Below are 15,991 nucleotides of genomic sequence, written 5' to 3'. Positions count from 1 at the left end.
AGGTCCCTTCCAACCCAAACCATTCTATGATCCTATGCTTCTAATTGAAGTTTTATTTGCTGCCCCTTGCCTTCAAAACATGTATGGTAGCAAATACACTTGAAGTCTTTTGTTGGTTGGTTGGTTTTATTTTGGTCTATGTAAAAATGTTCATTTTTAGTAAGAAAATGCAATGATATATGCAAAGCATGCAAATATCTGCATACAATGCAATTCTTCTTCAGTCATACAGACTTGCACTTCACCAAATAGCAGGATGGTTGCAATGGATTTTTATTATTGGATTTCTGTTCTATTTCTCTCCAACCTTATAGAAGTATAGTACTTCTGCAAAGTACAGCTCTGAGAGTACCTGGGAGATGTGGATATTTGTTATAATGTAACTGTTGAAATGATGAAATATCAAAAATTTGGGATTTCTTTTTTAATATGTTCCTTTGGGGTCCAACCAATTTTGGAGACAGAGAGCCAAATAATACCATAATAATAAATAAAATCCTTGAGTAAGCAGAAACAGGGAGTTTTCATCACAAACAATCAGATAGCTCAGAAGTCATTAAAAAGGTTATTACAGTTGAAGGTAAAAGAAATCTCTGTTTCTGTTTTTTCCCAAGCTTTTCTTCCATGCAAGGCCAAATATTTTCTGTCAGCATTTTGAAACATATTCATGATACATTATTGAGGTTTATCATTGTCATCCTTGATTCATTTTTTACTCACAGAAGAGCTATAAAATGAAGCTCATGAAAACTTTTGCCTTCGAATAAAATGCTGCTGATTGGAAATGGTTGAAAGGCATGGATTTACAGAAAATACTGTATCAACACCTACATTTAAAAGACCTAATTAATCCTATTTCTAATTCAGTCAAGGCTTAGACTCTGCAACAACAGCAGCATTGCTTTTCTCTTGGATGGAAGGATGGGTGGATGGGTGGATGGATAGGTGGAGGGATGTATGTGACCCAGGGTTTTTTAGTTATGATGTCTCTCTACTGGCCTGCAAACATTGCTATGAAATAATAGAAGCATATAGAAAGCAAATATTGGAATCCCTAGGCCTGATCCCCATTAATGTGAAAGACATTTTACACCACTCTTGCAGTGCATTGGGGCCATAAACTGAATGACATTAAGCATGAAGTGTTTCCAGTGTAAGAACCAGACCCTCTGTATTTACAGCAGTATTAGAATCATAGAATCATAGAATCCTAGGGTTGGAAGGGACCTCGAAAGATCATCCAGTCCAACCCCCCTGCTAGAGCAGGGTCACCTAGAGCACATCACACAGGAACGTGTCCAGGTGGGTTTTGAATGTCTCCAGAGAAGGAGACTCCACAACCTCCCTGGGCAGCCTGTCCCAGTGCTCTGTCACTCTCACAGTAAAAAAAAATTTTCTGATATTCACCTTAAACCTCCTATGCTCCAATTTGTATCCATTACCCCTTGTCCTATCACTGGTCATCACTGAAAAAAGCTTAACTCCATCTTCTTGACACTCACCCTTTACGTATTTGTAAACATTGATGAGGTCCCCCCTCAGTCTCCTTTTCTCCAAACTAAAGAGACCCAGCTCCCTCAGCCTTTCCTCATAAGGGAGATGTTCCACTCCTTTAATCATCTTTGTGGCTCTGTGCTGGACTCTTTCAAGCAGTTCCCTGTCCTTCTTGAACTGAGGGGCCCAGAACTGGACACAATATTCCAGATGTGGCCTCACCAATGCACAATAGAGGGGGAGGAGAACCTCTCTTGACCTACTAACCACCCTCTTTCTAACACACCCCAGGATGCCATTGGCCAATCAACTTGACAAAGGTGGTACAACACTTGCCACAATAGTGCTTGCTTTCCCTTTTCTAACAGAGGGTTCATCTCAGCTGCTTTCTGCCTCTGAGGTTGGAAATTCTTCTTGCTTTCATGACGTATGATGTAGGACAAGCTAGGAAAGATCCATTAAAAGAATTCTAAAAAAACCCATGTATATATATATAAAATCAAATGCAAATGCACGGTTGAAACTGTGTCATTTACTCCATCAATCCCATGATGGATTTAGGGATATCCTACCCGTGTACACTTGATCCATGACAATTTCTTCTCAGTTACTGAGTGCAGCCTCATCATATCAGGACTGGCCAGTTTTGCCATCCAGGGACATACATCTCTGCCATTTTCCTTTCCCCATGGGGGCAGAGGCACTAAAATCCCATGGATGGAAATGACTAAAAGAAGAGTGCACCTTATGTCATTGGGCAAATCCTCAACCTAATCTCTGCCTTTATACCACCAGTTATTTAGGAAATTCTGGAAGCATTGAGCAGCATCTTATATTTCAGTATTTCCTGTCAGCTGGAGAATACAATGATTTTTGCAGCTATTAGCAAAGTTGGATCTCAGGCGAACTAATGGATCCAGGGTGAGGTGAAGGAAGAGAGAAATGAGCAGTTAAGTTTTTTAATTAAGCCTGATGGAAAATCATTAATGTTTGGGAGAGAAATTCTAGATTAATCATTGACATAAATAAAATAAAACAAAGCAGAACAAATAAACTAGGTAGCTCCAGTCAAAAATGTTTAAAGTGTGAGGTAAAAGGTAATTTTAATATAAGAACTGGTAATGCTCTAAAGATATAATTGGATAACATGTCTAGCATGACCTACTGGGCCCATTAAAAGACTTGCAAGGTGACAACCATAAGTAAACCTAGTTTGCCCACAGTGACATTTATATCTGACATAGATGTAGAGAGAGTTTGGGAAATAAAATTTGAAATAAACACAGACATCTGAATACATTTCCCTTTATTATTTCTCAGAGTTAAAATTCAGTAAAATCCATTATGAAAACAGTTATTTGTTGGAAAAGAACAGCTTTGTCATGTTAAAATACTAAGCTATTGCAGAGAGTCATAAATAATAATGAAAATTGAGAGTTCTATGATTCTAATAATGAAAAGCCCTATATTAATTATAATTTTATTCCTAAGAAATTCAGATAAAGGATTAAAAGAAGAAGGAATTTTCTCAATAGAGGAATTAGTGCTCTAAGAATACATTCACAGAAGACTGGTTTTTATGGTACACAGGTGAACATCAGAAGTTGGAACAAATAGTAAAAAAACACTGATAAAATAAATATTTAATAGATCTTGTGGATTCACAGTTTGTATAGAACAAGATGATACACCTTGCACTTTATTAAGAGCAGATATATCTTACTTTACATATTGTGTATCCTTGCAACAAGAATAACTGGGCTGGGGCAGATAGATAAGCCTGGGTGATATAGGCCCAGAATTGGTGCAGTAACATTAGCAGAAGAAATTATCTGGAGTGCCATGGGGGGTGGTGCAGCCACAATGCTGCTCATTTGAAATCTCCTCCATTCATTGCAAAACCTAGTGGCTCTGGGCTTTCACAGTCCCTTAGAACCACAGGATCATTAAAGTTGGAAGGGACCTTAAAGACCATCAAGTTCCAACCCCCCTGCCATGAGCAGGGAACCCACCACTAGACCAGGCTGCACAAAACCTCATCCAACCTGGCCTTAAAAACCTCCAGGGATGGGGCATCAACAACCTCCCTGGGCAACCCATCCCAGTTCCTCATCACCCTTAGAGTGAAGAAATTTTTCCTAATATCTAACCTAAATCTCCCATCTCTCAGTTTAAAACCATTACCAGAAGGAGGTTCCTATCAATCCCTGGAGGACAGAAGAGTACCACCAAGTTCCCACAGGCCTTCTGAGACAAATTAAACTCTCCCTGAGAAAGGGGAAACAAATATACGTGAGGAAGGGAATGCTATTTATGGAAGTACTCTAAGGCAAAGATGGGAAGGTATCATGTACCATTTTGACTCAGGCACCAAAGCCATGATCATCTTATATCCCTGACACTTACTTCAGGAGAGGAAACAGCAGCCATGTGAATAACTTTGGAAAATATTAAACCATGTAACAACTGTCATGTAAATGGACCCATTTTGCCTTGGCCCCATAGTCCCTCTGTGAAAACAACACAGCTGGTGAAAAGTCTAGAGAACAAGTCCTGTGAGTAACAACTGAGGGAACAGGGTTTGCTTAGTCTTGGAGAAAAGGCAGCTGAAGAAGACCACCTCTTTCTCTACAACTGCCTGAAAGGAACTTGGAGCAAGGGAGGATCAGTCTCTTAAGTATCAAGCAATAGGACAAGAGGAAACGGCTTCAAGTTGCACCAGGAAAAGTTTAGATTGGATATTAGGAACAATTTCTTTTCTGAAAGTGTTGTTGGGCACTGGAACAGGCTGCCCAGGGCAGTGGTAGAGTCACCATCCCTGAAGGGATTTAAAAGACATGCAGATGTGGTGCTGAGGATGTAGTTTAATGGTGGAGTTGACAAAGTCCTAGGTTAATGATTGGACTTTATGATCCTAAAGGTCTTTTCTAAACAAAATTATTGTATAGTTCTATGATTATATAACTGCAGTCTTACTAGATCAAGACCTATCTGTAAGCTAGATATCCCAATAAATGGCTTATTTTCCAATAACTCTTACTTTTCTGACTCCCTTTGAGTTGATATTCATTGTGGTTCCTCTGCAACATGCTATGGCACTGCCTTTCTCTTCTGAGGCCTTCAGGCTATTTTTTGATACAGCTCAAATTTTTGGGATTGTAATATTCACAGCCAGCATGACCTTGCAGGGGGAAGATACAGTAGGAGAAACTTTGTAAAAAATGTGAACACTTCTCCTAAACTCATGCAAATATTGGTTGGGTGAGAAAACTTGGAAATTAATAGTGGTATTTCTGCTCTAAGTACAACTTCTCACAGAGTAAATCTGCAGTGAGAAGGTTTTTTATCAGTGAGTTTGAGTCCAAAGGTTTGGAAACAACAGAAGTTCTTTCTAGGAATGAAACAAGACCTCCGGCAGATTTGAACAGGAATGGAAGAGTTCAAGAAGAATTCATCCTCTGAACTTTGCCTTTATTTCTTGATTCTCTTTTCTTACATTTTCTTTCCTTCTCCCCTCTGCTCCAACCCCAGTATGCACCCATCTGTTCCAATATAAAAAGGGTTCCCTCTGGTAGTATCCATTAAAGTGCCATATGGCTAAGGTATAGTCTTAGGTGGTGAGCATCACAGAGTGCATCTCTGAACAAGGAATTCTGCATTTGAGGTTTAATTAGGTAAGTGCTTTTTAAGTAGCATCACAGTTTCCCTTTAAATATTTAGTGTCCCTCGGTGGAGAATAAAAGAAGATGAAACTGGTCTAAAATACAGCCTGACACGTATCAGTGAATGTTCCCATCCTTCTCACAATGATCCACCTGTCCTTCATCTTCACTGTTGGGAATAACAGGCAAAGTGGTCTCCTGAGTGTGCCTGATCCCTCCCACCCTGGTCTGCCCAGCTGTCCTGCTCATTGCTGCAGCTACAGCTCTGCTTGTACTCGGGGTTACCCAGCACCATCTGTCACAGAGGAGGAAGGAGCTGTTTATTTCAAGATGCAGCTGCAATCTAGCATTATTGGGGGGGGGGAGAGCTAGGGGAATTATGTGCTTTTAAGTGGCACTTAAAGTGATGGACTGGGGTTGTCATGCTGCAGAAATCTAAGACCTCCAAAACAGCAATTCTGAACTAGGAATCCAGTGCACTGAAGGCAAAAGACCTCTAAAGAGAGACCTGGCAAAGTGCCATTTGGGATTGCTCTGATCCCCCCAACTGCCACCAAGTGCAGGTCAGAGACAGAGCAGAGAACTGAGGATCAATATTACAGATTAGTTATTTCTGGACTTGTTTGCCTCCTTTTTCAATGCCGCTGCCTTTCCTGTCAACAGTGAATTTCAGTATCTGAGGAGAGAGCAAAAAGTGGGGAAGAAAAGAACAGTTTCCCACAACCTTCCACTTGGTATGTGTGAGGATGCATGAGACTCCTGCTTAGTCACATTACATGTGATGTCCTGTAACATTACTCTGAATAAGGCAGTGGGCAATGCCAAAATCCCATGTTATTTTCCAGGAGATCTCAGTTGTGCCTGGATGGAAAAGACTGGGCAGTAACTACAGCAATTATCCAGCTTTTCAAATAACTAGAGACATAAAGATAGCTCAAAGTCTCTTTCCATTCCATGGATTCACAGCATTTCCCTACACTTTATTCTTTTGTATTTTTGTCTAGACTAATTTTTCACGTCTGTGTTAAGTGTGTCAAAGACCTCAGTCACTGTGGTATCCAAGACCTGTTAAAAATCTCTAAATGGAGATCCTTTTTTTTTCCCTTTGCCTTTTGTTTAACGGACCTTAGCTGTAAAAAGGCTTCTTTGATACCCAAAAATTCTCTCTCTGTCTCCTGGAACCCCAAAGTACTTCATCTCCCCTCTTTTGTCTGTTAATCCCTTATAGCACTACATGCTAAAGAGTAAGTAAAATCTCAATAATTTCTGTTCACATAAATGGAACCAGAGGCACAATACAGAATACCTAATGTATAACTGGCTCTTCTACTTATGTCTATCTTCCCTCTCCAACAAACTTCTTTTTCTTTTCAAAAGAAAATGAAGACACTTCTGGAAGTCTACATGAACCCTTTAGGGATATTGTTCATGATAGGAATTATATACAGTCAAGGGTAAAATAGATGCATCACCCTGATAAATCAGACAGAGTTGATTTCAAGGATCAAGAGCTGATTTTGCCAGTACAAAAGAAATGTTTCACCAATTTCTGCCTTCAGAAGCACCTCTAATTAGACACCCAAGAAAGAGTAATACCAGAAGAGGTACATAGGATATTCCCTCAGGCACTGTCCAAGTCCTTGATTTGTTCATGCTCAGAGACTTCTGACACCAATGTTTGCTTAATAGCTCAAAGACCTTTATTTGAAATATTTTTCCATTCTTCCCTTCAGTCTGTGGATTTTCTTTTTTGTTTTATTTATCTTTTTTTTCATTTTTGGGTGGAGATTGCAAGAGAGGGGGTTGCTTTTCTGTATATGAAGAACATCACAGAGAAAAGAAGGTGGAAGCCAGATCAGGTATTAGATGGCTGTCAGGAGGATCCAGCATGAGAGTTAATATATATAAATGCTAATATAATAAGCATATTTCCAATAATATTGCTCAAGGAAATTAGGATAATTTGGTCTCCATGTGAAAATGGGAACAGTTTGTGTGAATTAAAAATAAAAGGACCAAGTAAATCCCAGCAGACATTATCACTCCCAGGGCACATTTTTATGAAGACAGGTTTTTTTGCTTATATTAGTGGTTGCAACACTGGTATTTCTTGGCACTGTAGATTTTTAATAGAGAAAATATACAAAGCAAACCATTCAAACATGTGAACAGAATAAGAGAATACAAAATTATTTATTCCAGAAGTAAAACATTAAACAAGTGGAGTGGGATTAATTTCACTGAAGTTTAGTCAACTAAACCTGAGCTAGTCACTTGATGCTTTCTTTCAGGCAAATATGTCTGGATACAGACATGTTGAATACTGAATTTTCTGAGCTGTTGAATATATTAAAATCATAAAATCGTTGAACCATTTAAGTGGGAAAAGACCTTTAAGATCATCAAGTCCAAACTTTAATCTTACTGTGCCTTGTTCACCCCTAAACCCATGTCCCCGACCATCACATCTACACAACTTTTAATCACATACAGGGATGATGACTCAACCACCTCTCTGGGCAGCCTGTTCCAATGCCTGACAACACATTCAGAGAATTGTTTTCCTAATGTCCAGCTGACATTAGATTAGTTAAAGGTGACCTGGACTGTCTCCCAGAAGTACTTGTATCTCTTCTCTCTAAAACAAAATGAGGGTGACTCTGGAGCATTTGTGTTTGGATAAAAATAATCACTTTCATTGTGGTCCATATTTACTTGTCTGGGGCAGTAAAAAACGGACAAACCTGCAAAAGACAGAATATTTCAAACACATTCACTAGAGTCACAGAATCACACAGAATCTTAGGGGTGGAAGAGACCTCAAAAGATCATCCAGTCCAGCCCCCCTGCCAGACCAGGATCATCCAGAGCACATCACACAGGAATGTGTCCAGGTGGGTTTGAATATCTCCAGAGAAGGAGACTCCACAACCTCTCTGGGCAGCCTGTCCCAGGGCTCTGTCACTCTCACAGGAAAGAAGGTTTTTCTGATGTTTACGTGGAACCTCCTGCATTCCAGTTTGCACCCATTGCCCCTTGTCCTATCACTGGACATCACTGAAAAAACCTGGCTCCATCCTCCTGACACTCACCCTTGACCTATTTGTAAACACTGATGAGGTCACCCCTCAGTCTCCTCCAAGTCCAAGAGACCCAGCTCCCTCAGCCTTTCCTCATCAGGGAGATGTTCCACTCCATCATCTTTGTGGCTCTGTGCTGGACTCTTTCAAGCAGTTCCCTGTTCTTCTTGAGCTGAGGGGCCCAGAACTGGACACAATATTTCGGATGCAGCCTCACCAAGGCAGAATAGAGGGGGAGGAGAACCTCCCTTGACCTACTAACCACACCCTTTCTAATGCACCCCAGGATGCCATTGGCCTTCTTGGCCACAAGGGCACATTGCTGGCTCATGGTCATCCTCCTGTCCACCAGGACCCCCAGGTCCCTTTCTCCTACACTGCTCTCCAGAGATCAATTCCCAACCTGTACTGGTCCATGGGGTTGTTCTTCCCCAGATGCAAGACTCTACACTTGCCCTTGTTGAATTTCATCAAGTTTCTCCCTGCCCAACTCTCCAGCCTGTCCAGGTCTCTCTGAATGGCAGCACAGCCTTCTGGTGTGGCAGCCACTCCTCCCAGTTTAGTGTCACCAGCAAACTTGCTGAGGGCACACTCTGTTCCCTCATCCAGGTCATTGATGAAAATACTGAACAGCACCGGTCTCAGTACCCACCCCTGAGGGACTCCACTGGTCACAGACCTCCAACTAGATTCTGTCCCATTGACCACAACTCTCTGACTTCTTCCTTTCAACCAGTTCACAATCCATCTCACTACCTGACCATCAAGAACACCCTTCCTCAGCTTATCTATGAGGATGCTGTGGGAGACAGTGTCAAGTGCTTTACTGAAATCAAGACAAACCACATCTACCACTCTACCATCATCTATCCACCTAGTTACTTCCTCATAGAAGGCTGTAAGGTTAGTCAAACATGACTTCCCAGTGATAAAACCATGTTGACTGCTCTTAATGACCCCCTCATCCTTGATATGCCTAGAAGGATGGTGGGAGAGATCAAAGGGAAACTGTTCAATGATTCTTATCCTAATTTAGGAACAGCCAACTAAGGACCAAATGAGGAGGCATCCAAAAGACATATCAAGGTTATCTACAAATATCAGAGTGAATTCCTTGTCATATCTGCTCTTTCCTGCCAGAAACCTTTGCTGTGATGCCAGGACTAAAGGCTTTTGTCTCCCTGGTATCTACTAGAACATCTCCTTTCTGATGAGATTAGGTTTTGCATTAATCAAGTCTTTATTGCTGGAGTGTAAGTGAAGCAACCATGTGCAGTACATTTCCATTCAGTGCTTCACCCCTGGCACCATCTGGATGAATAACACCAAGGTAAGTATGTAAAACCAGCATCACCCAGAGTTAATAACAGCTAGTGCTCAGATGGATGCAAAAAATGCCTTATATTTACATCTGTGGAATTTATTAGTTCTGTTTTTAATTAGTTCTCTGTGCAGCAATTTATTTCTAGGACTATTGCTAATGAAAACGTTACAAGCCGAAGTTCTAATTCTAGTTCTGGGAGTTTTATCCATTATATCTCTATCCTCATTGACTAAAATAATTTCAGTTCCCTTTGTGGTTGAACAGCCTTTTAAAAAAAATGTATTATAAATTAATGTGAGTTAGATTAAATGCAGTTCATTGCATTTAAATATACAGGTCTGCTGCACTGAAATATCCATTTCTGTGTAGACAGCAACACTGCTATGCCATGTGCATATTCTCCATGTGTTTTTTTTTTATTTACCTGACAGGTGAGCTTTTCAACTCTCATTTTCTCTAGTTCTGCACAAACCAGGTTTTGCCTCCACCAGTTCACTTTAGGCAAAACAGGGTGCAAACATTTCCTGCTCCTTTAGCTGAAATAGCTGGAGTTTCGTGTTAACCACATTGTGTGACTTTTGCAGGTTCTTTTAGGGTTTATCAGCTCTGTTTTCACTAAAACAGGAATAAGAATTGAAGGGTTTCTCTCACCTTTTATGACTCTGATTTGCTTGTTCTGCAGTTAAATGCTGCTGCAAGGTGAAATCTGGTATTTCCCCATGGCTCTTGGCAGATTCTCAGTGATGGTGAAATAATAATGATCCACAAAGTGGGTACTGAGTGATTTGCATGCTGGGCAGCCTTGACTACACACTCCAGTGTTTAACCATCCATCTCCTTGAAACTGTCTTTTCATCAACCAGACATATTTTAATCGGAGTCAGCACTTTTCTTCCTGATAGTTAATCCAAGCTGAAAGTCAAATGCCAGTAACTCTTCATGTTCCCAAAGGGACATAAGATTTGCCACATTAGTGCAAAGTGATGATTTCTCAGGCCTGCTATCTAATCTCTATTAGTCCCCAGCACATGGTGTGTTATCTGCCCAGTGTTTTCTGTCTCTCATTTCCATGTTATCCTGAGGGTTTGCCAGAATAACTCAGTATATCCCTAAAGTTTTATCTCTTTTTCCTCCCTCCACACAACAGGCTTTGTCAAATGTGAATCTGGGAGCCCTTTCCCTCTAGAGAAAGAAGTAGTGACTGTACAGACCTAAATAGATGAGGCCTGTTACAAGGGAAGTGAGACTCTAGTCACTTGTCCATAAAATTTGTGTAATGGAGACGTGTACTGCCTGACTCAAGTTGCACCTGAGGATACAAAGGTTAAAGCATATTTAAAAAAAAAAAATTAGAGATGAATGAACAGACTGCCTCAGAGCACTCTGAAGGTGAGGCAAGAGGGAGAAAAATAGGCTGTGTAAGTGGTGGTGCCTCTATCTTTTAAGATAAAATCTTCAAATTGCCTCTTTTGCTCTAGAAGTCTGATTGAAGAGGTGCAGTGGGAGCACTGTCCCTGCTCTTCTCTGCGAGCAGGTTTGGCCTGGCCACCACACTCCTTGCAAAAGGCTTAACAAAATCATTCACCTTTTTTTTTTTTTTTTTTTCCAAGTGGCAACAGGAGGAAAAATCCTGTCCTGAAATGCATACACATCTAGAGTCTCTGTGCCATGTTCTCCTTCTCATTCTCCTCATGAGAAACAGGATTTCTCGCTATTAACCTAACAATGTCTCCACTCCCAAAGCTCTCAGTTTGCTTTTTGAAAATAAAGAGATAGAGGAAAAAAAAAAATAAAGAAAAGACTGTACAGTGTAGCTGAGCAAGGTTAATGCAGCTTAAAGTGTGAAGTGAGCTCATGGATGGAGAAAAGACCAATGCCACACATGGATGTCTATGTGCAAACACATGCACACACAGAGAGAAATCCTAAAGGAGCATGGACAACTTGTGTAAGGCATCTGTTAGTGATTTACTTGAATTTGTCATTTACTGATTTGCTGCATCATGCAGTCATCAATTACTTGGCATGAATGAGTCTGAACTGAGGACACTGCTGAGAAATCCAAGTAGCCATTTGGCAGCCTGGGGACATTAACACATTTAGCCTAGTCAAAGTGTTGCCAGAGGGACAAGGGAAGTGATCCTTTCCCCATACTCATCACTGGTGAGAATCATTTGGACTGCTGTGTCCAGTGCTAGACTCCTCAGGACAAAAGAGAGATGTGAACATACTGGAGTAAATCCAAAAAAGGGCTGCAAAGTTCATTATGGAACAGGAGGATCTGACATACGAGGAGAGGCTCATATGGGGAGACTCAGAAGGATATTATCTATCTGTATAAATAACTGATGGGGGGTATAACTGGGAGAAGGCAGATTTAGGATAGATAATAGGAAAAAACTCATCACCATGAGGATGGTGAGACACTGGAATAGGTTGCCAGGGAGGCTGTGGCTGCCCTATCCCTGGAAGTGTTCAAAGCCAGGCTGGATGGGACTTGGAGCAACCTGGTCTGGTGGGAGGTGTCCCTGCCCATGCAGGGGGATTGGAACTCAATAATCTTTAAACACTTCTGCTATGAAGATAGGCTGAGGGAGCTGGGGCTACTCAGCCTGGAGACTAGAAGGCTCCAGGGAGACCATATAGTAGCCTTCAGTACCTGAAGGGGCTACAGGAAAGCTGGGGAGGGACTTTTCAGCAGAGAAGATAGTGATAGAACAAGTGGTGTAATTATTTTAAACTGAAGGAGGGTAGATTTGGGTTACACATCAGGAAGAAATTCTTCACCATGAGGGTAGGAAGGCACTGGAATAGGTTGCCCAGGGAGCATCTCCCTGTATATGTTTAAAGCCAGATTGGATGAGGCTTTGTGGAGCCTAGTCTAGTGTGGGGTGTCCCTGCTCACAGCAGGGAGGTTGGAACCTGATGATCTTTTAGGTCCCTTCCAACCTTAATCATTCTATGATTCTATGATTCTGTGACTCTATGTGTAAAGAGGATGGAACCAGACTCTTCTCAGTGGTTTCACTGACAGGGCAAGAGACAATGGGCACAACCTGAAATATATGAAAATTTGTTTAAACATAAGGAAATCTTTTTTCCTTTTTTACTCTAAGAGTACTCTAAGGCAAGGAAACAGGTTGACCAGAGAAGCTGTTGAGTGTCCAACCTTGGAAATAGTCAAAATCAAACTGGATACTGCCCTGATAACCCTGCTTCAGCTGATCCTGATCTTAGCTGGTGATTGGACTAGATGATCTCTAGAGGTCCCTTCCCACCTCATCTATACTATGATTCTGTGACTAGCACATGCAGTGAACATGTTCCTGTTTGGCACCTATAGAATGTTCCCTCCTTTTCAGGTAGTTTTCACTCCACATACAAACTTCCCTCTTTGAAAAGGATTGTGAAATAAAAAGTGAACAGGATGGAAAAATTATATTATTATTATTTATATCTACCCCTTTTGCAGATCCTTTCCACCTGAGTAACTCTAGCAAAGCCTTTTGTGATATTAGAAGGCCTTCTACTTCTGAATTTGTGCAACTGAATTTAGGTGTCCACAGTGTACATTTCTACATCTGAGTCAGTCATCTTGAAGATCCCTTTGTAGTTAATGCCAGTTAATAACAGCAAAATGTAGCTCATTCTGAAGCTGATGACATTATTCAAATGACCCCCACCCTAAAAATCTGTTGGCTGTATTGATTAGATCTGTGCTTACTGTTATAGGAGCCTGGGAGCTTTTATACTCAGATGGAGATACTTACACCTCGGATTAGCTGAGATAAATGTCATCTTCAGAAGGAAACCCTTTCTCATTAAAGAAGAGTGTTTCTTTCAGCTCTTTGTGGTGTTGATGTGAATGCAAGGCAGGAACTGTCTTCTGTGCTTTGTGTATGCAGAGCAGCACACAGTGAATATCTGTTGTCAAAAGATTATTTAAACAATATGTTATTATGACCAATTTTAATAATTGGCATCAATAACAATATGTGTGTGGTTTTGTATTTTGTATAATACAATAACAGACTATTTTTCCATCTCTTTCCTTTCCCTTGATACCAGAGTTAACCAGATTATTATTTTTTTTTTTACATAGCACATATACAAACAATATTCACTGAGGAAGTAGAGGTAGAATAAATAAAAAGCCTGCTTATGTATTTCATAGTGATGTTTATTGCAAACACACTGGTCTGCCTCATGAGGTAGTGAGTATAAAAACACAATTTTTCTAACCTCAGTAGTGCTGATGTCTTTCTTGGAGGTGCCATCTTGTTGCTGATGTCTGTCCTAAGAGGCATCTCTTACAGTAATTGGAGAGAAACATGCACTTTCATTTAAAAGTGCCTATTTATTTCCATTACCTTTAAGTAGTGTAAACATCTTATGTTGTAGAGTACACACGTTATGGTGAATCCTTCCTATCAAGAGAAAGTGTCTCCTGGCTTCATTGTGTGGAAACAGAAAACAGACTAGTATTTCTTAGGTATATTATCTGCTGCCAAGTGCATCAATGTCACACTCTGGCTTCTACAACTAGCCCACTTTTCAAGCAAATGTGTTTTTAAGACTAGGTGAATCATCCTCCAGTTATGGGAGCTGTTGTCATTGATGAGAATATAAAATCTACTCTTTAGCTTGCTACAGTCAGCTATTTGATCTGATATCTTTACAAATTGCTTTCATCAACACTCTCAGCTTTCCCATGACTTCCACAATTACCTTACACTGGAATTAGTGAAAATACACTCATCTGAGATAATGTCTAGTTCACTGTTGACTCTGCATTTTGGGACCACCTTGAGTAGCCAGCCTTGCATCAGTACCAACTTGACATCAGCAACTCTCTGGGAATCCCTTGAATACTTAAGAGTTCTTCTTGCTTTTGCAGAGCCTGTGATCAACCTTGTGAAGTGGAATGGATTCTCAAGGCATTTCATATTGAGGCCCCACGTCTATGTCTGCTTTACTGATCACGTTGTATCCAAACTGCTAGAGTCAACAAGCACTTAACTGTATGAAGGAAAAGTTGTTTTATACTGTGTGTTAGTATAATTGTGACTAATTTTTCCTTTTTTGTGGGTTTTTTTTTCCCCTTCGTTGCAGATGTTTTACCTTATGTTACAGGTTTTAATTATGTCCCCTGTGTATCTGGGCAATGCTATTTCTTTGCCTCTAGATTTGGTATACAGTGTGCTGTAAGATATGTGGCTGTTAATACATCTTTATTGTGCTTTTAACATCTTCCAGATCTCCACTTCTGGTCATTTCAAACTATGAAAGTCAACATGCTTTGTTCTGATTCTTTTTTACTCTTGTTTTTTGTACATTTTTAAAAATAATCTAGCTCAGCTTTTCATACTGTACACTGCTGCTACAGAACTTGATCTGCCAGATCTGAGCTGAGCAATTTCACTTCACACTTATATGCACCATTTACAAATACATCAATTAGATGCTCATTTGATCCCATTGTATGTATTGAAGACCACGTTTATTTATGAGAAACACTAATGAAAGAGCAGGACAAATAAACATTAAGACATATTGTTATCAGTTTTTAAAAAAGAAAAGCCTTTGATCTGTTAGAAAAATCAAGCAAGACATCTTATGAAAATGTCAAATTCTGCATTTGATTTCATTTTGTAGCTTTCAATGCAAACAGCATTTGGGATTTACTTTCATTTTCCCCAGCAATATTTTCTGCTGAAAATATGATTGAAAATGACATTTAAATTAATCTTAAATGTATTGTGTACTATAAATGCAGATTTCCTCCCATAAATAAAGCATTTAAAAATTGGTTTAATTAAACTGTTAGAGGAAGCATTGAAGAGAATTTCACTAAATGAAATGGTTTTTATTCTTCATGAAAAGTTGTATCGTTTGACAAAAATATTTCTCACCAGAAGAAAAAAATCTGCTGTCTGTACATGTTATGTATTTCTTTGTTACAACAAAGATTTAGAAAACATTACCAAATATTAAACTAGATTCTCACATCCACTTATTTCAACTACATGCTTCCAGGAAGCTGACACAGTCTTTTCTCAGGAAAGGCTGAGCATGGAAAATGCTCAGAAAAATCTTGCAGGTGCTTAAGCTCATTCCAGGCTCAAAATTATAAGAGGCTCTAAATCAATGAAGTTAGGTTTGGTGAAGAAACAAAACTCAGAGTTTCTGGTGTTTTTTTCTCTAGATCTGTCCTACATAATCTACAGAACTGGATCATTGTAAGCAATATAGCAGAGTGTGCTATATTTCTTGGGAGGAGAAGTGGGAGGAGTGGCTGCCACACCAGAAGGCTGTGCTGCCATTTAGTGAGACCTGGACAGGCTGGAAAGTTGGGCAGGGAGAAACTTGATGGAATTCAACAAGGGCAAGTGTAGAGTCTTGCATCTGGGGAAAAACAACCCCATGGACCA

The 15,991-nt window shown here is 40.1% G+C and overlaps 1 protein-coding gene across 7 annotated transcripts in view; it reads left to right on the top strand.

Moving 5' to 3' along the window:
* TSNARE1 (t-SNARE domain containing 1) overlaps nucleotides 1-14,875 on the top strand; it is a 514,761-nt gene extending 499,886 nt beyond the window's left edge. For all 7 annotated transcript variants that reach the window (XM_051612487.1, XM_051612488.1, XM_051612482.1 and 4 more), the window contains one exon: nucleotides 14,458-14,875. Coding sequence is in view for 1 of the 7 variants with exons in the window: in XM_051612488.1 (XP_051468448.1) it covers nucleotides 14,458-14,466 (9 nt within the window). In the remaining 6 variants the exon portion in view is untranslated. The remainder of the gene's footprint in view (nucleotides 1-14,457) is intronic.
* Nucleotides 14,876-15,991: the final 1,116 nt, after the last annotated feature.

This window comes from Apus apus, chromosome 2, assembly GCF_020740795.1.
Source record: "Apus apus isolate bApuApu2 chromosome 2, bApuApu2.pri.cur, whole genome shotgun sequence".
Taxonomy (NCBI): Eukaryota; Metazoa; Chordata; class Aves; order Apodiformes; family Apodidae; genus Apus; species Apus apus.
This window is presented reverse-complemented; position numbering and strand designations above follow the sequence as displayed.